This window comes from Ostrea edulis, chromosome 9, assembly GCF_947568905.1.
Source record: "Ostrea edulis chromosome 9, xbOstEdul1.1, whole genome shotgun sequence".
In the NCBI taxonomy this organism is placed as follows: Eukaryota; Metazoa; Mollusca; class Bivalvia; order Ostreida; family Ostreidae; genus Ostrea; species Ostrea edulis.
The window spans coordinates 55,194,319-55,220,361 of NC_079172.1; the positions used below are offsets into that span (position 1 = coordinate 55,194,319).

The 26,043-nt window shown below is 37.5% G+C and overlaps 1 protein-coding gene across 3 annotated transcripts in view; it reads right to left on the reverse strand.

The window, feature by feature from the left end:
- LOC125658084 (calpain-5-like) overlaps positions 1-26,043 on the reverse strand; it is a 69,282-nt gene that overhangs the window by 10,537 nt on the left and 32,702 nt on the right. For all 3 annotated transcript variants that reach the window (XM_048889177.2, XM_048889179.2, XM_048889181.2), the window contains exons 6-11: positions 23,972-24,168; positions 18,078-18,155; positions 13,310-13,490; positions 5,446-5,559; positions 5,091-5,293; positions 879-1,015 (exon numbers count right to left, since the gene is read on the reverse strand). In XM_048889177.2, coding sequence (XP_048745134.2) covers positions 879-1,015; positions 5,091-5,293; positions 5,446-5,559; positions 13,310-13,490; positions 18,078-18,155; positions 23,972-24,168 — 910 coding nt within the window. The remainder of the gene's footprint in view (positions 1-878; positions 1,016-5,090; positions 5,294-5,445; positions 5,560-13,309; positions 13,491-18,077; positions 18,156-23,971; positions 24,169-26,043) is intronic.

Sequence of the window (26,043 nt, forward strand, 5' to 3'; positions counted from 1 at the left end):
TCACTAGGAGTCGTACAATATGATAAGCAATGTATCTATATCACTAGGAGTCGTACAATATGATAAACAATATATCTATATCACTAGGAGTCATTCAATATAATAAACAATATATCTATATCACTAGGAGTCGTACAATATGATATAAAATATATTTCCTGAATAATCGTTTAGATTTAAGGGGGCTAATTTTCATGGATTGTCCACATTTTACAGTATTGCTATGATGCAATTTTATGGATATAATTTCTGTCCATTAAAACATTATATGAATTGTGTATTTCATTAAGGCTTTCGATCATTTCACTAGATCATTTGAAATTTGAGCTCCCACAAATACTGTGATTCCATAGTACTTGACCTACTTTGATGATTACTTAATGCACTCCATGAGTAGATCAAGGAAATGATCAAGTAGAGGGGTAGCAGTGAAACAACAAATTGTGATGAAACTGAGTTGCGATTAAGTGTCTTTAATTCAATGTTTGATTTATTCTAGTTCAATTTTAATTCAATTGGGTTAAAAAAATATAATACACATTACCCTCTCTGAAAATTACCTGCCCACTTTGACAATTACCTACCCACTCTGACAGTTACCTGCCTACTCTGACAAGTACCTGCCCAGTTTTACAATTACCTGACCACTCTGACAATTACCAGTCCACTCTGACAATTACCTGCCCTTTCTGACTATTACCTGCCCACTCTGACAATTCCCTGCCCACTGACAATTACCTGCCTACTCTGACAATTACCTGCCCACTGTGACAATTACTTGTCCACTCTGACAATTACCTGCCCACTGTGACAATTTCCTGCCCACTGTGACAATTACCTGCCTTCTCTGACAATTACTTGTCCATTCTGACAATTACCTGACCCAATATCCTGTCTTTCTAGCCCTTCAGCTTTCAATACTTGGATGTGTGTCAGCAGTTTCACACCTGTTCCAAAACAGCAGCAGCAGCAATAATTCAGACACCCCTTTTTTGGCATATCCAAAGTCAACGCCCTAAAATTTAAAAACAGCAGCTTAGATATTAAACTCTGAGTTAATGGCATAGATATGATTCCTGTTAAATAAAATGTGTTTTGATTGAGGGTGATCCTACACTTTTCTTACACAAGTTCCCTGTAGATCTGGAATCAAGCATGGGGAATGTCTACTCAATTATAAACAGTACCCTAAAGTTTTATGGACAAGAGATGTGTTTGAAAAGCACAACGTTGGAGCGTGAAACTGTTGTGATCTCTCTTTTAGTCAGCTCAGTACAGTAAAAAGTGCTATGTGGGCATGCAGTTTTTCAAAATTGTACAAATTTATTTCCAGGGAAGTGCCAGGGACATGGTTTCTGGCCATGGGAATATTATATAAACTGTGTATTTCATCAAGGATTTAGATTGGTGGCATTGGGGTACTCATGAACTATATAGGGTCATCGCATCACTGAAGCATTACATGGACAGGTCATTGTATCACAGAAGCATTATATGTACAGGTCATCGTATCACTGAAGCATTACATGGACAGGTCATCATATCACAGAAGCATTACATGGACAGGTCATCATATCACTGAAGCATTACATGGACAGGTCATCATATCACAGAAGCATTACATGGACAGGTCATCATATCACAGAAGCATTACATGGACAGGTCATCATATCACTGAAGCATTACATGGACAGGTCATCATACAACAGAAACATTGCATGGACAGTAGGATGTGACATCACTGAACAGGGTCAGAGGTTAAAAGAAATGAAACCTTATGAGCCATGTATCACCATCATATTTTGAATTAATATCTATAGTTTTTTCCCTTTATGCATTTTTCTAAATTTATGGTAGTTTAAATATGATTAGCAAGGTAAACTTTTCTGTTAAAAACATTTTGTTGCAATTACAGTGTAGTTCCCAATAATTTTCTATTTGTACTGGTATGTGGGCCCCTGGACCTTTAAAGTTTACAGGCCCACATTGTGATTCATGGGCCCGCACTACATATCAATTTAAGTTTACAGGCCCACACTGTGATCCATGGGCCCGCACTACATATCAATTTAAGTTTACAGGCCCACATTGTGATCCATGGGCCCACACAACATATCAATTTAAGTTTACGGGCCCACATTGTGATCCATGGGCCCGCACTACATATCAATTTAAGTTTACGGGCCCACATTGTGATCCATGGGCCTGCACTACATATCAATTTAAGTTTTTTTTAATAAAATAGTAAGACATTCTTTGAAAGTTTGTTGCTTTTGACTCTTGAAACAAACCATTCCAGTTGAAGTGTCCGATAGCAATGACCGATTATAACACCATACCAAATACACTTTACACAACCATTCCTCACGGTATATTAAAGACTAGGCTTTTTTACATCATAGATAGCTGCTTTTTCAATAACAAGATGCCCACAGGCATTATTGGTCACCTGAGTATTAGTTAAAAGTATCACTAGTCCCAAAGGCTATGAAATCTAGAGAAAAAAATCCTGTTCTGAATATCTAATCTAAATTCTAATATTCAGCAACAACATAAAACAAGACTTGTTCTTAAACTTAATTGCCCTTAATAGTGCCTATATTGATGAAAGGTTTTACATAATACAATATTTATATTGCAAATCGCATTTTCCTCTATGAACCAACCAATTTCAGCGTGCGACACAATCCTTTCACATTGACTATGAACGGATTATGAACTAGCTTAAAGCACATGACTGAGAGAGCGTGATGATTTGAAAAAAAAAAAAGAACATCTGTTACAAAGATCGCGCAAATCACACCTATGGATTAAGATTGTAAACTTATGTGGATTATCATCCCAATCTTGCGGTCTCGTACCTCCAAAATACAGTGCACCTTGCAATGTTGATAAATGGCAGGGTGAGACGAAATGTGACGTCATGTCTATGTGTTGACGTTCGTTACAATACTACTGTGACAGAGGCTAGGAGTTCGTTTTATGCAACAAAATAGAAGCTATGTAAACAAACGGCGTTTTAGTAAATGAATATAAATATAAGAAATGAACATCACTTTTGAGCTGTTCATGGTCAATATGAACGGATTTGGATTTGAGGCAAACTCTCTGTGAATCGCTAGCGCGATTCACAGAATTTGCCTCAAATCCAAATCCGTTCATACTGACCATGAACAGCTCAAAAGTGATGTTTATTTCTTAAATATATGTAACTTTAATACAATATGACTAATCAGGACCCATCCTAGGGTTAAAACCCTGGGGTTACGAAATTCATAATTTTGGTATGTACTTTACTGCTTTGCCTAAATGTGCATTTAGTATTTATACTGTATCAGCAAACTTAAAGAAGTCTTTCAAAAGATAACGACAATAATCACTTAGTCTATTATAATTTTCGCTCCACCCTGGAACGTCCCTGGTTCTTTACAATTTTGGTAAAGGGCTACCTGATCCATTTAGTTTCAGTTTAGTATCAGTAGCATTAAAGAAGGTGTTAGTTAAATGTTTTACACAAATAAATATATACACCAAGTTTGGCCCCACCCTGGAGTCATAACCTCTACCCCTGGGATCATGAAATTTACAATTTTGGAAGAGGCCTTCCTGCTCTACATTCATTTCTATGCATTTAGTTTTTCTTACATGTGTGGTTGTAGAGAAGAAGGCCCCAGGGGTGCAGGAGTCCTGAAATTTACAATTTATGCCCCCCTTGTCCCAAAGAAGCTTGATACCAAATCTGAAAAGAAATGGACAGGAAGTTATCGAGAAAAAATAGAAAAAATTCAATTGTTAACACACAGTGATGGACGCACGCGCAGACCAATTGTAATAGTTTACTCAGGTGACCAGAAAATGAAACACGGATATATTCATATGTTGTGATCAGTAAATGAAACAAGAGGCCCAAGGGCCACATCGCTCACCTGAGTTACCTTGGCCCATATCTGAAGACTTTCCATATATATTTGCATGTAAAACCTTAGTCCGCATTGGCCCCAAACCTACCCCTGGAGGCCATGATTTTTACAAACTTGAATCTGCACTATGTCAGGAAGCTTTCATATAAATTTCAGCTCTTCTGGCTCATTGGTTCTTGAGAAGAAGATTTTTAAAGATTTTCCCTATATATTTGTGTGTAAAATTTTCATCCCCTATTGTGGCCCCAAATTTAACCTACCCCTGGGGGCCATGATTTGAACAAACTTGAATCTGCACTATGTCAGGAAGCTTTCATGAAAATTTCACTTCTTTCAATTCTTCACTGTCAACTTACCATATCTATTCAGCAATAATCCATCATAACCGGATTATGGTGTTTACATTGCTCAACTGATTCGATACCTGTTCTGCATATGATCAATTTTTAAATCGGGTCAAGCTGCTGACAAATAAGTTGATGTTGCATGGGTTTCAACAGTCTCGTTTGAAGTCAGCATTTTGCAAATTTAATGGTCGTTATAATGATCTTATTTGCAAACACAACCTGTCGTTAGCTCAAATGCTGTCTAACATGTTTCATACCAGTTGTTAAACCATTCTTTGTATGCGATTTTGAGTATGAATTACTCTAATGCTTACTTCTCCTAAGCCCCTGATCCCACCTCTGGTGTGTACAGGGGTCCGTGTTTGCCCTACTCTTAATTTTGTATTCTTTATGAGATTTATGAAATTAATCCCTATTTGTTATCTTCACTTTTCATCTGTGTGTATGACCCCAATCTCTTGCTCTTGTAATCACTGAAATAAGTATTTTTCTTCCAGACTCTGAGGCTCCCTCAGATGAAATCACAGATGTTTGACATAATGTAAACCATACGAATCTTGGTCAGTATAAGTGTTTTCTTAATACTGGATACAAGATTATAAAATACAAAGAGAACATAATGATCTTAAGGAAAAATAATGTGGGCAAACAGGTTTTCAATATCTAATTGCCCACAGCAAATATAAATCAGATTGGTGAGTGGTTATCCAAAACCCTGCTGAAGCATGTGGAGGGTCACTGTATCACTGAGAAACTGTTCTATATGAAATATCCAGTGTTCCTGAAACATTACACACTGAATTAGATACTATAGTTAACTTACTTGAAGTTATTTGCTGAACTAGAATACATCCTAAACAGGAACTCCCCCTGAATATTGGGATCAAAAGTGCATACAACAGCCACGTAACGCCCTGCCTTCAGGGCTGGCTGGAGAAAAATTGATCTGCTGTTTCTGAAGGCACTGGATTCCATAAATGTCTGCTTGGTGTGGTTATGAACCCTGTATCGCCTATTCTTCTCAACCTAAAATGTGTTGTAATAAATCATAATTACACATACATTTTTCATGTAAATGAATTTTGTTGAGTTACATCACATAACAGTTAAAGTAAGATTGTCTCACAATGAAGCAAAATTCTAAGGGGAAGAGATGGTAAATTCTGAATGCTACAGACTTTGAATATAGAGAATCCGATGGTCTTATTTTCTTCCCCAGAGGCTGAACGGGTGGATTTTTGGAGCAGGTGAAACATCGGGTCATCTTCACTCTCTGTGATATCAAACACAAACTGGAGAAAAAGTATAGAAAAATATGCATAAAAATATATGAATAAACAAGAGATGTTCGTAAAACACATACATATGCCCCCCAAAATTGTGCAAAATTGAATAGGGTTATACACACACATCATTTAATTGATAGTAGTATCATCAATTCAAAATAATGAGCAGACAATATCTTCCTATGTCAAGAGTGGATTGACCATGTGACCTAAAATCAATAGGGGCCATCAACTCCTTATGCTGTACCAGTGTACCAAGTTTGGTGTCAATCAAGCAAATAATTCTTAAAATATAGGAGACAATATATATCAATTGTCCAGTTTAACCCTTGACCTTTGATCATGTGACCTCAAAATCAATAGGGGTCATCTACTCCTTAGGATGTACCAGTGTACCAAGTTTGATGTCTGTCACACAAAGGGTTCTCAAGATATTGAGTGGACAGTATATTCCTATGTCCAGAGTAGATTGACCCTTGACCTTTGGACCTGAAAAACAATAGGGGTCCTCTTCTACTCATAACCAACCAACATATGAAATATCATTATCATCAAGTGAATGGTTCTCAAGATATTGAGCGGACAACATGTGGTCTACCGACCGACCGACATACCGACAGGTGCAAACCAATATGCCCCTCTTCTTTGAAGAGGGGCATAATAAGAGGCCCACAGGCCTTATCGGTCACCTGAATACTAGTGAAAAAGTATCGCTACTCCCACAGGCTATGAAATCTAGAAAAAATTTCCTGTCCTGAACATCTAAGCTAAATTCTAATGTCCAGCAACAGTATAAAACAAGATGTGTTCTTAAAACTTCACTGCCCTCAAAAGTGCATACACTGATGAAAGGCTTTAAATAATAGGTATATTAACATTAAAATATCAAAAGATATGACTAATTTGGACTCATCCTAAAGTAATAACCCTGGGTTGTGAAATTCACCATTTTTTGTACATCCTTTTCTGCTATTCCTAAGTATGCATTTAGATTTTATACAGTATCAGCAAACTTACACATATTAAATACTATATACTAAGTTTGGCCCCACCTTGGGGTCAAAACTCTTACTCTGGGGAAAATCAAATTTACAATTTTGGTAAGAGACTACCTGCTCTATCCATTTAGTTTCAATTTAGTATCAAAAGCACTAAAGAAAATGTTATTTAAAGTGTTTTACACATAAACACTATATAAGAAGTTAGGCCCCAACCTCGGGTCAGAACCCCTACCCCGGGGATCATGAAATTTATAATTTTGGTAGAGGCCTTCCTGCTCTACATCACTATGCATTTAGTTTTTCTTACATGTGTGTGCATGGTTCTTGAGAAAAAGAGTTTTGAAAATTTGTCATTTTTGGGCAATTTTTGCCCTACCCCTAAGGCCCCAGGGGTGCAGGAATCCTGAAAATTACAATTTATGTTCCCCTTGTTCCAAATATGTTTCATACCAAATTTGAAAAGAATTGGAATGATAGTTATCAAGAAAAAGTTAAAAATGTCTATTGTTCACACATTTAATAACTGACCATTTTGACCCCACCCTGATACCAAAAACCTCAACCCCTGGGATCATAAAATTTACAATTTTGGTAAAGGACTACCTGTTCTTTCTAAATATCTACTTACTTTCAATTTAGTATCAATAGCATTAAAGAAGATGTTATTTAGGTGTTTTACACATAAACACTATATAACAAGTTTGGCCTCGCCCTGGGATCAGAACCCCTGCCCCTGGGATCATGAAATTTACAATTTTGGTAGAGGCCTTCCTGCTCTACATCACTATGCATTTAGTTTTTCTTACATGTGTGTGGTTCTTGAGAAGAAGATTTTTGAAAATTGGTCAATTTTGGGCAGTTTTTGTCCCACCCCTAGGGCCCCAGGGGTGCTGGAGTCCTGAAATTTACAATTTAAGTCCCCCTTGTCTCAATGATGCTTCATACCAAATTTGAAAAGAATTTGACTAGTAGTTGTTAAGAAGAAGTTAAAGATGTTCAATTGTTAACGCACAATGCACGACGGAAGACGACAGACGAAAACCAATTGCAATAGTTAAAATGTTTAAGTTTAAAAATGTTTAAGACTACATCCAATCCCTATATCTTTTGATATTAATCTCAGCAAGATTCATCGAGGCTGGGTATTTGAGCTGACGAGGCATCAGCCCAAATATCCAGCCTCGATGAATCTCCTTTCAAGGCTGGATACTTGGAATGACGCCTCTTCCTTTTGAGGCTGGATATTTGGATTGACGAGGCTTAATGAATGTCACTGAGATTACTGTCACGTGAATTATATGTTCCCTAAACTCTGATTAGTTCACAATGTGAAAGTACACCAAGAATGACTTTGATCATAATGAAAATGCCTGTTTGTAAAAATAACTCCTGTAAAAATGAAAAACACTAATTCAACACCTAAAGATCTACAGTGTACAGCTTCTTTGGTTCAAAACTATCACCCATACACAGACAGGAAACCATCGCCCATACACTCATACACAGACAGGAAACCATCACCCATACACAGACAGGAAACCATCGCCCATACACTCATACACAGACAGGAAACCATCACTCATACACAGACAGGAAACCATCACCCATACACTCATACACAGACAGGAAACCATCAATCATACACAGACAGGAAACCATCACTCATACACAGACAGGAAACCATCACCCATACACTCATACACAGACAGGAAACCGTCACCCATACATCATTACACAGACAGGAAACCGTCACCCATACATCATTACACAGACAGGAAACCATCAGCCATACACTCATACACAGACAGGAAACCATCACCCATACATCATTACACAGACAGGAAACCATCACCCATACACAGACAGGAAACCATCACTCATACACAGACAGGAAACCATCACTCATACACAGACAGGAAACCATCACCCATACATCATTACACAGACAGGAAACCATCAGCCATACACTCATACACAGACAGGAAACCATCACCCATACACAGACAGGAAACCATCACCCATACACAGACAGGAAACCATTGCCCATACACTCATACACAGACAGGAAACCATCACTCATACACAGACAGGAAATCGTCACCCATACATCATTACACAGACAGGAAACCACCAGCCATACACTCATACACAGACAGGAAACCATCACCCATACACTCATACACAGACAGGAAACCACCACCCATACACTCATACACAGACAGGAAACCGTCACCCATACACTCATACACAGACAGGAAATCGTCACCCATACATCATTACACAGACAGGAAACCACCAGCCATACACTCATACACAGACAGGAAACCATCACCCATACACTCATACACAGACAGGAAACCACCACCCATACACTCATACACAGACAGGAAACCATCACCCATACACTCATACACAGACAGGAAACCATCACCCATACACTCATACACAGACAGGAAACCATCACTCATACACAGACAGGAAACTGTCACCCATACACTCATACACAGACAGGAAACCATCACTCATACACAGACAGGAAACCATCACTCATACACAGACAGGAAAGCATCAGCCATACATCATTACACAGACAGGAAACCATCACCCATCACTCATACACAGACAGGAAACCGTCACCCATACACTCATACACAGACAGGAAACCGTCACCCATACATCATTACACAGACAGGAAACCATCACTCATACACAGACAGGAAACCGTCACCCATACATCATTACACAGACAGGAAACCATCACTCATACACAGACAGGAAACCATCACTCATACACAGACAGGAAACCATCGCCCATACACTCATACACAGACAGGAAACCATCACTCATACACAGAGAGGAAACCATCACCCATACACTCATACACAGACAGGAAACCATCACTCATACACAGACAGGAAACCATCACTCATACACAGACAGGAAACCATCACTCATACACAGACAGGAAACCATCGCCCATACACTCATACACAGACAGGAAACCATCTCTCATACACAGACAGGAAACCGTCACCCATACACTCATACACAGACAGGAAACCATCACCCATACACTCATTCACAGACAGGAAACCATCACTCATATACTCATACACAGACAGGAAACCATCACTCATACACAGACAGGAAACCATCACTCATACACAGACAGGCAACCATCATTCATACACAGACAGGAAACCATCACTCATACACAGACAGGAAACCATCACTCATACACAGACAGGAAACCATCACTCATACACAGACAGGAAACCATCACTCATACACAGACAGGAAACCGTCACCCATACACTCATACACAGACAGGAAACCGTCACCCATACATCATTACACAGACAGGAAACCGTCACCCATACACTCATACACAGGCAGGAAACCATCACCCATACATCATTACACAGACAGGAAACCGTCACCCATACACTCATACACAGACAGGAAACCGTCACCCATACATCATTACACAGATAGGAACCCATCACCCATACATCATTACACAGACAGGAAACCATCACCCATACACAGACAGGAAACCATCGCCCATACACTCATACACAGACAGGAAACCATCACTCATACACAGACAGGAAACCGTCACCCATACATCATTACACAGACAGGAAACCATCACCCATACATCATTACACAGACAGGAAACCATCACCCATACACAGACAGGAAACCATCAGCCATACATCATTACACAGACAGGAAACCGTCACCCATACACTCATACACAGACAGGAAACCATCACCCATACACTCATTACACAGACAGGAAACCATCACCCATACACTCATACACAGACAGGAAACCATCACCCATACACAGACAGGAAACCATCACCCATACACTCATTACGCAGACAGGAAACCATCAGCCATACACTCATACACAGACAGGAAACCATCACCCATACACTCATACACAGACAGGAAACCGTCACCTATACATCATTACACAGACAGGAAACCGTCACCCATACACTCATACACAGACAGGAAACCGTCACCCATACATCATTACACAGACAGGAAACCATCAGCCATACACAGACAGGAAACCATCAGCCATACATCATTACACAGACAGGAAACCATCACTCATACACAGACAGGAAACCATCAGCCATACATCATTACACAGACAGGAAACCATCAGCCATACACTCATACACAGACAGGAAACCGTCACCCATACACTCATACACAGACAGGAAACCGTGACCCATACATCATTACACAGACAGGAAACCGTGACCCATACATCATTACACAGACAGGAACCCATCACCCATACATCATTACACAGACAGGAAACCATCACCCATACACAGACAGGAAACCATCGCCCATACACTCATACACAGACAGGAAACCATCACTCATACACAGACAGGAAACCGTCACCCATACACTCATACACAGAAGGGAAACCATCACCCATACACTCATACACAGACAGGAAACCGTCACCCATACACTCATACACAGACAGGAAACCGTCACCCATACATCATTACACAGACAGGAAACCATCAGCCATACACTCATACACAGAAGGGAAACCATCACCCATACACTCATACACAGACAGGAAACCGTCACCCATACACTCATACACAGACAGGAAACCGTCACCCATACATCATTACACAGACAGGAAACCATCAGCCATACATCATTACACAGACAGGAAACCATCACTCATACACAGACAGGAAACCATCACTCATACACAGACAGGAAACCGTCACCCATACACTCATACACAGACAGGAAACCGTCACCCATACACTCATACACAGACAGGAAACCGTCACCCATACATCATTACAGACAGGAAACCATCAGCCATACACTCATACACAGACAGGAAACCATCAGCCATACACTCATACACAGACAGGAAACCATCACTCATACACAGACAGGAAACCGTCACCCATACATCATTACACAGACAGGAAACCATCACCCATACACTCATACACAGACAGGAAACCATCAGCCATACATCATTACACAGACAGGAAACCATCACCCATACACAGACAGGAAACCGTCACCCATACATCATTACACAGACAGGAAACCGTCACCCATACACTCATACACAGACAGGAAACCATCACTCATACACAGAGAGGAAACCATCATCCATACACTCATTCAGAGACAGGAAAGTTTAACCATCACTCATACACAGACAGGAAACCATCGCCCATACACTCATTCACAGACAGGAAACCGTCACTCATACACAGACAGGAAACCATCAGCCATACACTCATACACAGACAGGAAACCGTCACCCATACATCATTACACAGACAGGAAACCATCACTCATACACAGACAAGAAACCATCGCCCATACATCATTACACAGACAGGAAACCGTCACCCATACACTCATACACAGACAGGAAACCATCAGCCATACACTCATACACAGACAGGAAACCGTCACCCATACATCATTACACAGACAGGAAACCATCTGCCATACACTCATACACAGACAGGAAACCATCAGCCATACACTCATACACAGACAGGAAACCGTCACCCATACATCATTACACAGACAGGAAACCATCACCCATACACTCATTACACAGACAGGAAACCATCTGCCATACACTCATACACAGACAGGAAACCATCTGCCATACACTCATACACAGACAGGAAACCATCACTCATACACAGACAGGAAACCGTCACCCATACACTCATACACAGACAGGAAACCGTCACCCATACATCATTACACAGACAGGAAACCATCAGCCATACATCATTACACAGACAGGAAACCATCACCCATACACAGACAGGAAACCATCACTCATACACAGACAGGAAACCATCACTCATACACAAACAGGAAACCATCACTCATACACAGACAAGAAACCATCACTCATACACAGACAGGAAACCATCAGCCATACACTCATACACAGACAGGAAACCGTCACCCATACACTCATACACAGACAGGAAACCGTCACCCATACACTCATACACAGACAGGAAACCATCACCCATACACTCATACACAGACAGGAAACCATCACTCATACACAGACAGGAAACCATCACTCATACACAGACAGGAAACCGTCACCCATACACTCATACACAGACAGGAAACCGTCACCCATACATCATTACACAGACAGGAAACCATCAGCCATACATCATTACACAGACAGGAAACCATCAGCCATACATCATTACACAGACAGGAAACCATCACTCATACACAGACAGGAAACCATCACTCATACACAAACAGGAAACCATCACTCATACACAGACAAGAAACCATCACTCATACACAGACAGGAAACCATCAGCCATACACTCATACACAGACAGGAAACCGTCACCCATACACTCATACACAGACAGGAAACCGTCACCCATACACTCATACACAGACAGGAAACCATCACCCATACACTCATACACAGACAGGAAACCATCATGCAGCCATACACAGACAGGAAACCATCACCTATAGACAATTACACAGACAGTGCAATTCGAAAATTGGTTAGGGGTTGGTATAAAAACTTCAAACTCTGTCACAATATACAGGGGAAGAATTTAAGGAGTTGGGATATTTCTCCAAAGTGCAAGAGAACCAATAGACTTGTGATTATCTTTGCAAATGACTGTTCTTGGCATAGGTCAATAAAAACATTCACTAATCATACCTGTGGATTCTTGGTGAAGGTCTCTTTGTGGTTTATACAGCCTCCCACCCTATCTGGGGTTTTCCAGGCCCCATGAGCAAGTCCCTCATGCCATGTTTTGCTCAGTGAAAACATGGATGTATTCACAACTCGGCAGATGGCTGTCTGCTTGAAGTATTTGCAGTAATCATCAAGTGTCATCCTTTGTTGGAAAAGAAAAAAAATGCAGGGTAATTTTTGTTGTTCTGACCTGTTTCTGGTGTTGGTAATTCAAACTTATATATCATAGCTTGCCATTCTCATATATGAATATCCAATCACATGTTAAACATATGTTGCAATTTTACCTGTGATAAAACATGAGAAAAGAGAATATACACTATACCATAAGACTCCTTGACTTTGATGTAGTCAAGAATTTGTAGGCCTGTTTCTCTCAAGAAACAAGAGGCCCACATGCCTTATCGGTCACCTGAGTACTAGTGAAAAGTATCACTACTCCCAAGGGCTATGAAATCTAGAAAAAATATCCTATTCCAGGGTTTGACACTAAGGTGCGTCCGACCGACGAAGTCTACTAAATGATAGGTCCGGTTGGGTAAAATGTCGATTTACTAGTCCGACTGGTTGTGTTAAAAAAATAAACAAGAAACTTTACTTTAAACCAGAAGATATTTTATTCTTATGTTGATTGTTTTGCTGTTTTAAATCACACTCCACAATTTTTCAGTTATCTGGTGGCGCCCAGTTTTTATTGGTGGAAGAGAGAACCCAGATACAATGTACCTGGGAAGAGACCACCGACCTTCCGAAAGTAAACTGGGAAACTTTCTCACTTACCGACACGATCGGGATTTGAACCCGCGCCAACCAGAGGCGAGAGGCCGTGTGATTTTGAGCACGATGCTCTAACCACTCGGCCACGAACGCCCCCTATTTTATTCTTAACTAGAAAAATAACTGCAAAGAGTTTGAGAGCAATTTTTGAACCGCGTGGTGACACAATCTCTATTTTTAGTTCTAATAAATAAGTCGCGGTCGGAAGTGATGTTTTACGACTTCTACTCAATGTTAATATGCGTGTAAAGTTATGTTTCGGATAAATAGATATAAATTGAATTCATTTTTGAAATAACAGTTCAATTGAATTAAATATTTATAAGAAAGTGTTTATCAAATTAATAAATTACGTCGTAAACAGCCATTTTTTGTTGTTGAAATATGTGCGGGAATGTCTATATTCAAATACGACTTCTCATCCTCAAGGAAAGATGTCCCACGAGAAAAAAAAAGGTTGAGGTCAATTTATTCTAAATGGACTAAAGAATTTCCGTGACAGGTAGAATTTAAAGAAACAGAAAATATGTTTGAAAATAAAATCATCTAATTGAATTTTGAGATTAAAGATTTGTTTGAGACAATTAAATACGTTTTAGTTCAAACTTAACGTTTGTAATTTGAATCAAGTATTTAGATATATATGGAGAATCTATCAGAGTTTTTTTTCTGGAAAGTTGGTCAGGGCTAGTGGATGTAAGGTCAGGTCTAGTAAAAATAATTTGAAGTAGCCCGACTGGTCTAGTGCTCAAAAAAGTAAATGTCAAACCCTGTGTTCTCAATACCTAAGCTAAACTCTAATGTTCAGCAACAGTATAAAACAAGATTTATTCTTAAAACTTCAATGCCCTCAAAAGTGCACAGTACACTGATGAAAGGCTTTACATAATATAATAGGTGTATTAACATTATAACATTAAAAGATATGACTAATTTGGACCCATCCTAGAGTTGAAACCCTGGGCCGTGAAATACATCATTTTTTGTATATCCTTTTCTGCTATTCCTAACTATGCAATTAGATTTTACACATAAATACTATATTATACTAAGGCTGCATGGCCCCACCCAATACCAAAACCCCTACTCCTGGGATCATAAAATTTACAATTTTGGTAAAGGACTACTGGCTCTTTCTAAATATCCATTTAGTTTCAATTTAGTATCCATAACACTAAAGAACATGCTATTTAAATGTTTTAAACATAGACACTATATAGTAAGTTTAGCCCTGCCTTGGGGTCAGAATCCCTATCCCGGGGATCATGAAATTTACAATGTTGGTAGAAGCCTTTCTGCTCTATATCACTATGCATTTAGTTTTTCTTAAACATGTGTGGTTGTAGAGAAGATTTTTGAAAATTTGTCAATTTGGGGCAGTTTTCGCCCCAACCCTAGGTCCCAAGGGGTGCAGGAATCTTGAAATTTACAATTTATATCCCCTTGTTCCAAAGATGAATGATAGTTATCAAGAAGTTAAAAATTTCTAATTGTTCACACATTTAATATCTGACCATCTTGGCCCCACCTAATACCAAAACCCCTACCCCTGGGATCATCAAATTTACAATTTTAATAAAGGACTACCTGCTCTTTCTAAATATCTATTTAGTTTCAATTTAGTATCAATAGCACAAAAGAAGATGTTACTTAAGTGTTTTCACATAAACACTATTAAGTAAGTTTGGCCCCACCCTGGGTCCAGGGATCATAAAATTTACAATTTTGGTAGAAGCTTCCTTGCTCATCATTACTATATACTCACTTTCTCTGTTAGATGCCCAGGAGTAAAAAAGAAGATTCTTAAAGAAATACACCAATTTTACAGTTTTTACCCCAAAATTAAGGCCCCTTAAGGAGGGTGGGGGGCTTGTAATTTACAATTTCCGGTCTCCTTCACATACAGATGCTACATACCAAATTTGGTCAAGATTGGCCCTGTAGTTTCTAGGAAGAAGTTGTTAACAGATGACGGATGACGCACGACAACGGTCACAGATCAATAAAAAGATATTTCTACAACTCCACTACATATTTTCTTCTTTCAGACTTTTCTTCTTTCAAATAATGATTTCAATTATGTTATGATATATTCTGAAGTAGACATGATGTGTTTGACTATGCCCCCATCCTTTATCATGTCATATGATCATTTGACCTTTGTTCATAAAAATATTACTTTGACCTTTCCTGGACATGTATAACTTTGACGTTAATCTCCCAGATTGCATAAATATTTATTTGGTATACAGTGAAACTTCTCTAAACCGGCCGGCTCTTGGACTGATAAAAATGGCCGGTTTAGGGATGGCCGATTTACCGAGAATTTAGCATTTAGAGACATTTTATCTCAATATTGTCAAAGTAGGTTACTATACTGTTCTCTTTATTCTGGTGATCTATGATAAATTATTGGTAGAGATCAAATTAGTCCGTTTGTACCTGCAGGTAATTATAAATTCTTGCTGAAATCATCTAATTTTAAACTGAATATCTATAACAGGATACTTAAAGAAAACACAGAAGCCTATTATTGAAATTCCTCTTACCTATAAACTCTGTTTACATTCATCGTTTATATCATTAACAAATTTGTTCTGAGGTTTTTAAAAAGTACAGTAGTAAATATGAAATTGTAATTTGACTATTTCTTAGGAATTTTAAGTCTATGGAAACCAAGAAAATTAATTTATTATTTAATAATTATCATTAACAGTCATGGGTTTGTTCTTTGTCAACTACCGCTTATATCCATGCGATAGTATATGGTGCAACAATATGGCATTTGATACTTCTTCATTCAATATGTTCCTAAATGTTTTTTACACTTTATGCAGAATTTGGAAGGGTCACTTGGATTAGCCAAGTGTCACTTAATACCCATGATAGCACAGATACTCAATAGAAATTAAGGAGGCCAATTGTGTTTTTCACACCTCCTGTAGATAATTTCCCACCTGGCTGGCCAGTCAGTCAATTTGCACACCTGGCCGATTTTTATCACCTTCTGGCCAAAATTTTCTTGTCTTCAAAAAGTGGCCAGTATTATAAGGGTAAATTACACGTTTGTTAACAAATGTACTTTAAAAAGTGGCCGATGTCCGGTTTTCAGGGGGTGGCCGGTTTTGAAAGACTTTCTTTGTAAGGAAATGTTAAGGAGGTATGCAACACCAGAGAAATTTGATGTAGATGAAAAGTGAAGGGTAGGTACAACAATATTTTGAAGTTGGAAAATTTTCAAATTTACTTTATTTTGTCAAAAAATACAGTTTTAGTAGAAGGTAATCTGGAAAAAAATTAAAACCCTTGCTGTACTCGAACCTGCGACCTACAGTTCACCAGTCAGTGTTCTAACCTACTGAGCTACTGGGCTAGGTATTTAAATGGAAAAGGAAAAGTCAAATATTGCTGATATCGATTTTTTCATCCATGTTTTTAAAGGAAGTCAGCCATTATGACGATGTAGAGTACTACCTTAAGATTTCTACCAGGACTTTGAAAATCGCCGATTATCAGGGAGAACCGGTTTTCGGAGGGGCCGGTTTGGAGAAGTTTCACTGTATACATACACACCAAGGATAACCTATGAAAACTTGAAAGCTTATTTCCAACAGGGTCCTATGATGCATGGCTGTTGGTGTTAGGGGATCATTATGTGGGAGAAAACTGGAGTACCTGGAGGAAACCCATGTGTCTGAGCGGGTGACCACCATACCCTCTCCCATACGACCACTGCCGGTCACAGGGATCGAATTTGGGTCGCAGCAGTGATAAGTGGGAGTGTTACCCTGACACCCTTTATCAATATGAAGCCTCTAACTTGCACAAATCAAAAAGTTATGGCCATGGTTAAAGTTGAAATCAGATAGTTTAAGAGAAATATGCTCCTAATTTTCAATCTTTGAAAAAATTTAATATCAGATAGACAGATGAGTGAAAAATTTCCCCTTACCAAAATTCTCCATCCTCTTCAAAAGTTAGTCCAATTTTTTCTCTTTCATTTTTTGGAATCTTCTCCCATTCAGGTGATCTAAAATAATAATAATACAGTGTAAGTAGTATTCCACTATATCATGCAAGTGGTAAATGAAAGGTGAAGATAACGAACAGTGATCAATCTCATAAGTGGCGTCGGTGGCCTAGTGGTTAGGTCGTCAGACTCTCGACCGAAAGGTTGTGGGTTCGAGTCCTGGCCACGGCAGGGCTGACGTTGTGTCCTTGGGAAAGGCACTTTACATGAATTTCCTCACTCCACCCAAGTGTAAAAGGGGTACCTGGCTATAGACAGTGAAAGATATTGTTAGAATGTTAGTGCTCTAGCGCTTGTAATGGCAGCTTGCACTGTATGCTTCATAGGAGGCTGAGAAAGTTCTAGATTGATATAAGGTCTGCCAGGGTAATAATGTACATTGATTATTGTAAAGCACTTTGAGCAGCATACGCTGGAAAAGGCGCTATATAAAACCAATCATTATTATTATTATCACAAAACCTATAAGCAATACCAAATAGATAGTTGTGCAAATAAGGACCCCTGGACACATGATGTGTGTATTTGTATAGACAACATGATACCTGTATAGACATACATATATAGACAACATGATATGTGTATTTGTGTAGACAACATGATATGTGTATTTGTGTAGACAACATGATATGTGTATTTGTATAGACAACATGATATGTGTATTTGTATAGACAACATGATATGTGTATTTGTGTAGACAACATGATATGTGTATTTGTATAGACAGTATGATATGTGTATTTGTATAACAGTATGATATGTGTATTTATATAGACAACATGATATGTGTATTTATATAGACAATATGATACATATATTTGTATAAACAACATGATATATGTATAGACAACATGATATGTGTATTTGTATAGACAACATGATATGTGTATTTGTATAGACAGCATATGTGTATTTGTATAGACAACATGATATGTGTATTCATATAGACAACATGATATGTGTATTTGTATAGACAGCATGATATGTGTATTTGTATAGACAGCATGATACATGTATTTGTATAGAAAACATGATATGTGTATTTGTATAACAGTATAATATGTGTATTTATATAGACAACATGATATGTGTATTTATATAGACAATATGATACATATATTTGTATAGACAACATGATATATGTATGGACAACATGATATGTGTATTTATATAGACAACATGATACATATATTTGTATAGACAACATGATATATGTATAGACAACATGATATGTATATTTGTATAACAGTATGATATGTATTTGTATAGACAACATGATATATGTATACACAACATGATATATGTATAGACAACATGATATGTGTATTTATATAGACAACATGATATGTGTATTTATATAGACAATATGATACATATATTTGTATAGACAACATGATATATGTATGGACAACATGATATGTGTATTTATATAGACAACATGATATGTGTATTTATATAGACAATATGATACATATATTTGTATAGACAACATGATATATGTATGGACAACATGATATGTGTATTTATATAGACAACATGATATGTGTATTTATATAGACAATATGATACATATATTTGTATAGACAACATGATACATGTATACACAACATGATATATGTATAGACAACATGATAGACAACATGATATATGTATTTGTATAGACAGTATGATATGTGTATTTGTATAGACAACATGATATGTGTATTTGTATAGACAACATGATATGTGTATTTGTATAGACAACATGATATGTGTATTTGTATAGACAGTATGATATGTGTATTTGTATAGACAACATGATATGTGTATTTGTATAGACAACATGATATGTGTATTTGTATAGACAACATGATATATGTATTTGTATAGACAACATGATATGTGTATTTGTATAGACAGTATGATATGTGTATTTGTATAGACAACATGATATGTGTATTTGTATAGACAACATGATATGTGTATTTGTATAGACAACATGATATATGTATTTATATAGACATGATACATGTACAGTTAATTCTCGAATTATTGCCACTCAATTCATCGCCATATTCGTTATAACGCCGCATTTTACTATGAACGTTTTTCCTATTACTTAAAACTCTCGTTCAAACGCCAAATTTGCTATCGCCATTTGCCACGGTATTTTTAGTATAAAAGTCTATATCAAAGTGTTAATTATCTCGATAAACCGTCAGAGATGCACATGATCAGTGATGCGGGAAATTGGTCATTATCGATCTCTGGCGTACACCTGGGCAGAAGGAACCCAGTATTAAATAAACAAGATAATTACTTTATATGAACTATAGTCTTGTTGTTTTTACTTCATCGAAAAATATTTCAGTTTAGCAATTAATGGCTTCGCCACAAAAGAGGTTTCTGTTGAAAATCTAAGAAAACTAGCAAATTATTACATACCACGGAAACTATCCGAAATGTACACAAAAGGAAATCTCTAATTATTCTACTGTTTATGGGAAAAGCCCATAAAAAGGAGGACAATGGGTAATATTTTGGCTGCAAAGGGTGAAATACTTGTCGATCTTCGTCCAGTTAATGACGGCTCACCTACCAGGAAACAGCCATGCATTGTGCTAAATACCAATACTGGACATGGTTTATAAATAACTTGAAACATACTGTGTATATGTGTCTTGTCTGTGTATTGTTTTGAAATGAAGTCTTATTATTGATAAAACTATTTTAATCATGCTAGAAAATGTTGAAAAATAATTATGTAAAGGAAAGATAACTCTTACATATACAAGAAAAGTAACTCTTTCTCCCCAGATGGCGTAAATTCAATTCATCACCAAATTCGTTATAGCGCCATAAATTCAAAAGAACAAATGGTGGCGGTTTATCGGGAGTTGACTGTATAGACAAAACGATACATGTGTAGACAACATGATATATGTATAGACAACATAATACATGTATAGACAACATAATACATGTGTAGACAACATGATACATGTATAGACAACATGATACATGTGTAGACAACATGATATATGTATAGACAACATAATACATGTGTAGACAACATAATACATGTATAGACAACATGATACATGTGTAGACAACATAATACATGTGTAGACAACATGATACATGTGTAGACAACATGATACATGTGTAGACAACATAATGCATGTGTAGACAACATGATACATGTGTAGACAACATAATACATGTATAGACAACATGATACATGTGTAGACAACATAATACATGTATAGACAACATGATACATGTGTAGACAAAATGATACATGTATAGACAACATGATATGTGTATTTGAATAGACAGCATGATTCCTGTGTAGACAACATGATACATGTGTAGACAACATGATAGACAGCATGATACATGTATTTTTATACACAACAGGATACATGCATAGACAGCATGATACATGTACAGTCCCTGAAACAGTCTTATTTCCAACTGAACGGTGAATGTACGGTGAGCGAACAGTTAATGCACAGTGAGCGAACAGTACAGTGAGCGAACAGTGAACGCACGCAGAGCGAACAGCACGCAGAACGAATGGTGAGCACACGCAGAGCAAACGGTGAATGCAATTTGGTGAACGGTGAGCACATGGTGAACGCAGAATGGTCTATTCATTCGGTATATTTCCGATTTTTCCCTTGGATTGTACTTATTTCATAATCAGGTAGGGAATATATATATATATATATATATATATATATATATATGAATACATCTGTTTGTTCATTTTAGTGCAAGTACGGATGTATATTTCTCATGAAATGATCGTAAATTTAACATCAATGCACACAGCAATCATACACAAAGAAAATTTCTTCTCTACATTGCTTACAGTATTCCATGTACAGATACATATATACATGAAAAGTAGAAACAAATATGCTTTCATATTTAGAATTCTTGACGTCTTCATAAATCATGAATATTGGTGCGTCATCACAGTAAACTACATGTATTATATTTATCTTAAGATACATAGTACTTAAAATTTCTTAATACAAGAGTTTAAACAATGTATGTGAAATAAAGATAGTCTAGTAATTAGCGCCAAAAATTTACAAGTGTACATGCATGACTTCAAAACTTATGAACGTTTGGATTACATGCAATTAAAACACAAACCCAAAAGGAGTCAAGATAAATACATTAAACAAACAACACGGGTAGTATAGGTACCTTGTGTTAACACCTGAACGCTTCTGAATAGTATAAAAGGTTTATTCCCAGATAGATTTTGTGTAATTCACTTTATTGCAAATACATCTATAGTATATAATCCCAGAATTAATTAATGTACGTACAAAATAAATAGTGTGACCATGAATATATATTTAGATTGTGCAATATTTGTATATTTTCGATGCAGATAAAATTATTTATTGTACTGAACTATACGTATATCATAGGTGGGGCAGAAATGTACGAGAAAAATTACATCTTTATATTAGAGACAAACGATACAAAAATTTCAAATTTGGGGAAAGGAGTAAATACATTTATTGACAATGTCTTTCATAAATACAGGCATAAAATAATCAGAAATACTTGTCAAATCAGTAGTTTAAGTCCAAGGCACAAGTAAGGTATATCTAATTAATTTATTGTGGGGGACATTGTCCCAATGTCTGTGGCGGACTGGGGAGTGCGTTGGGGTAGTTGATCACTAATTCTGCGCCCAAACCAGCTCTCCTCCCACCTGCTACTAAAGCAGGGGGCAGGTAGTTAAATTATACCCTCCAGATGACCACTTAAATAGGTCAAGGGTCAGCCGATATTCATGAAAATATTAATTTCTTGAATAAGTGGGTAAAGTTCATTTCGTGGGGCTCACAGCTAGTCCATAGCTGGGGCCACATCCACCTCCTTCCAAGGGAGGGGATGCTACAGGCCGGTGCATGTTGCAACAACTGTAGAAGGGTCAACAGCTTGCTCCGCACTTGCTAATTAAACCAGGTAGCATGCAGAAGACTGGTGAGATGCGCAAAGATCCTCTACCCCCCTTAGAATGTGGTCACCCGTTCAGGCTGGGCACCTACGTTACATAGGGCCCCCAGTGTTACCCCTACTTCGGTAGTTAATCCGGTACATTGGCCGCCTCCCCAGTTCCCCACAAAAAATTTGTATGTGACCTTTTCCACCATGTATGTTATTGTTGCATCCTGTTCCTGATGAATTCAATAAATATTCAAACTTGTATCGCTCTTGTTAATCCTGCTGCCAAGCAGCTTACCAAGGTTTACAGAGCAGCAAGCTAAGTGCGAACATTCCTACTTTATTAATTCATCATATTATTAGGTCAAGGTCACATTCAATACAGGAAGTAAGTCAAATGTCTCACAGCTGGTTGTGCTGTATACTATATACATTACAGTCAAATTAGTTTCCCCAGTTAATTACAACATGCCTCCGGCCAGATCACGGTCATGTAGCCAATTCTATTATTAATAAGAAAGTTTACTTTCACTCTTGCGCACAAGTTCCTTTTTCATTTTTCCCTTGCTATGAAAATTGATCCTTTCACATTGGTGTTCCGAATGACAGTGAACGGTGAACGCATGGTGAATGCTTTATGAACAGTGAACGTACGGTGAGAGCAAAACTGTAAAAGGAGAGCGCACGGTGAACGCACAGAAAGCACATGGTGAACGCACGGAGAGCACACGGTGAGCAAACTCAAAAATGGTAAAGTAGAACATTTCAGGGACTGTATAGACAGTATAATACATGTATAGACAACATGATACATTATAAAATTATACTGCACTGTATGCCTGTGCTTTCTACAAACCTACCCATCACTAAATGCACCATTCCACTCGCCTTTTCCCCACGGGTTCCGTAGCCGTATCATGGCAATTTTCTCTGACTTGAAAAAGCTGAGAAGTCCGGAACCCTCCAGAGCTACATTTTTCACAGCAGTTACTCCATAGGCATGACCTTTGACCAGGCCAGTATCGGTGGATGCCTCCATATCCTCAGATGACTCAGCCTAAAAAGTGAACAATCTGTTATGCCAATGTGCTTGCATATGCGGGGAAGTGATCTTGAGAACATCATTCAGCAAAGACTCTCAAAATACATCTGAAATATACATTTCAAAACTATTCATTCAAATCCAAAACTGGTATAGAAGAATTCAATATTTGAACTTAGATAATGAAAATACGCCAGTTTCGAGATACGAACTCTTCTGTATAGGAGGTGCATTTAGTGGAATTTTGAATGCCTAAGTGGGACAGAGTGGATATACAGCCAACGAGGAAGACAATGAAATGTATTAAAAGCGGCTTCTCTTTAAATATGTAAATGTGGGAAATACAAAATACTGTCGAAAGAAATGTTTTACCGAAGTGGAAACATACAAACAATGTCATATTTGCAAGAAATATCTTGGATATGGTACTTATGACCAAAGAAATAACGTGATAGAATAAGAATTCTATGTATTTAATTACTCCCTAAATACTTATCACTTACTTAGTTTGTGTATCAGTCGAATTCGGGTTATCAAACAGCGTATGAGAAACTTACTGAGTACATTCACTTATGCTGTGATGAACATCTGTCCCACTCCCGCGTGTAAACAAATTCTTTCGCGCCTTACTAAGTACGAGAGTTCTCCAAAGAGAAATAACTCGGACGTATCTCGAAACCGGCGTATTACAATGCATACGTATTCACACATATGCAAATTTGATCAAGGATTTTTGTTGGCACAATGCATTAGGAATTCATATCGTAAACCTACAACAAAAATTCATTTGATTTAGTTACCAAAACTGAAAGAAAAGAAACACACATGCATACATGCACACGCAAGTATGACTCAGCACTTTTGCTGATGTCATTCAACAGGCATTTGTACCATATACCTACATTATGAATTTCATAATGTTTGCATCATATATAAGAAAGCTATGGTGATTTTAAAATCGTCCATTCAGAATTAAGTATATGCACATGCTGGCCAGTAATTCTGACCATAGAAAATAGTAAAGAGTACCAAGATACAACCAAAACATCAACTACAAATTTTTTTCATGAAAAACATTATGGTCCTTCAAAAGACGATGTATGTGCATACACATTGGTAATTTTTAATTATTACACCAATTTATAGATATTTATATCATCTACCTATGATGTGAATATCATATCATTCGTTTTATTCATAAGAGAGATACAGATGTTTTTGTATTATCCAATCAAAATGAAGCACACATGCATGAACGTGCAGATTGGTAATTTTTACCATGCCAATTGGTTAAGGGTCTCAATATCTACCTACATAATAAATCTCAAACCACATGCATTTTAATGTAAAGCAAAAAAGTTTGACTAGAGGTCTGCATATCTACAAATGATATACTATCATCCTAAAAATGGTTTCATCTTAATCCCTTGCTAATGTAGTCTCCGAGAACACTTCCGGACGAAAAAGTATCAGAGAAAAATAGTAATGATAATAACCACACACGATCTCATTGCAAGCAACGAGTAGGTCTTCCATCCAATTTCTGATGAGATAAGATAAGATCTTGACTGGGATAATTTGATTAGTGGAGAATGACTATAGATGAAAAGAATAAGTACCAAAATTCTTCAAAACAAAACGAAAAACATGAAAGAGATGAGATCTACCAATTTTAAACAACTTCTGCTTTTCTTTTTCATTCACTTCCAGTAACTTGGACTGAAAATTCCACATTGAGTGTGCAGGAGTCGTCCCTGAAAGTTTCGATGAAAAATACTCATTTTTCGAACAACTTCCGGTTTGAAAAAACTAAACACTGGTGGAAATGATATGACTTGAAACACTCTATTAGACTATTATGAGACAACTGAAATGACAGCAACATCATTT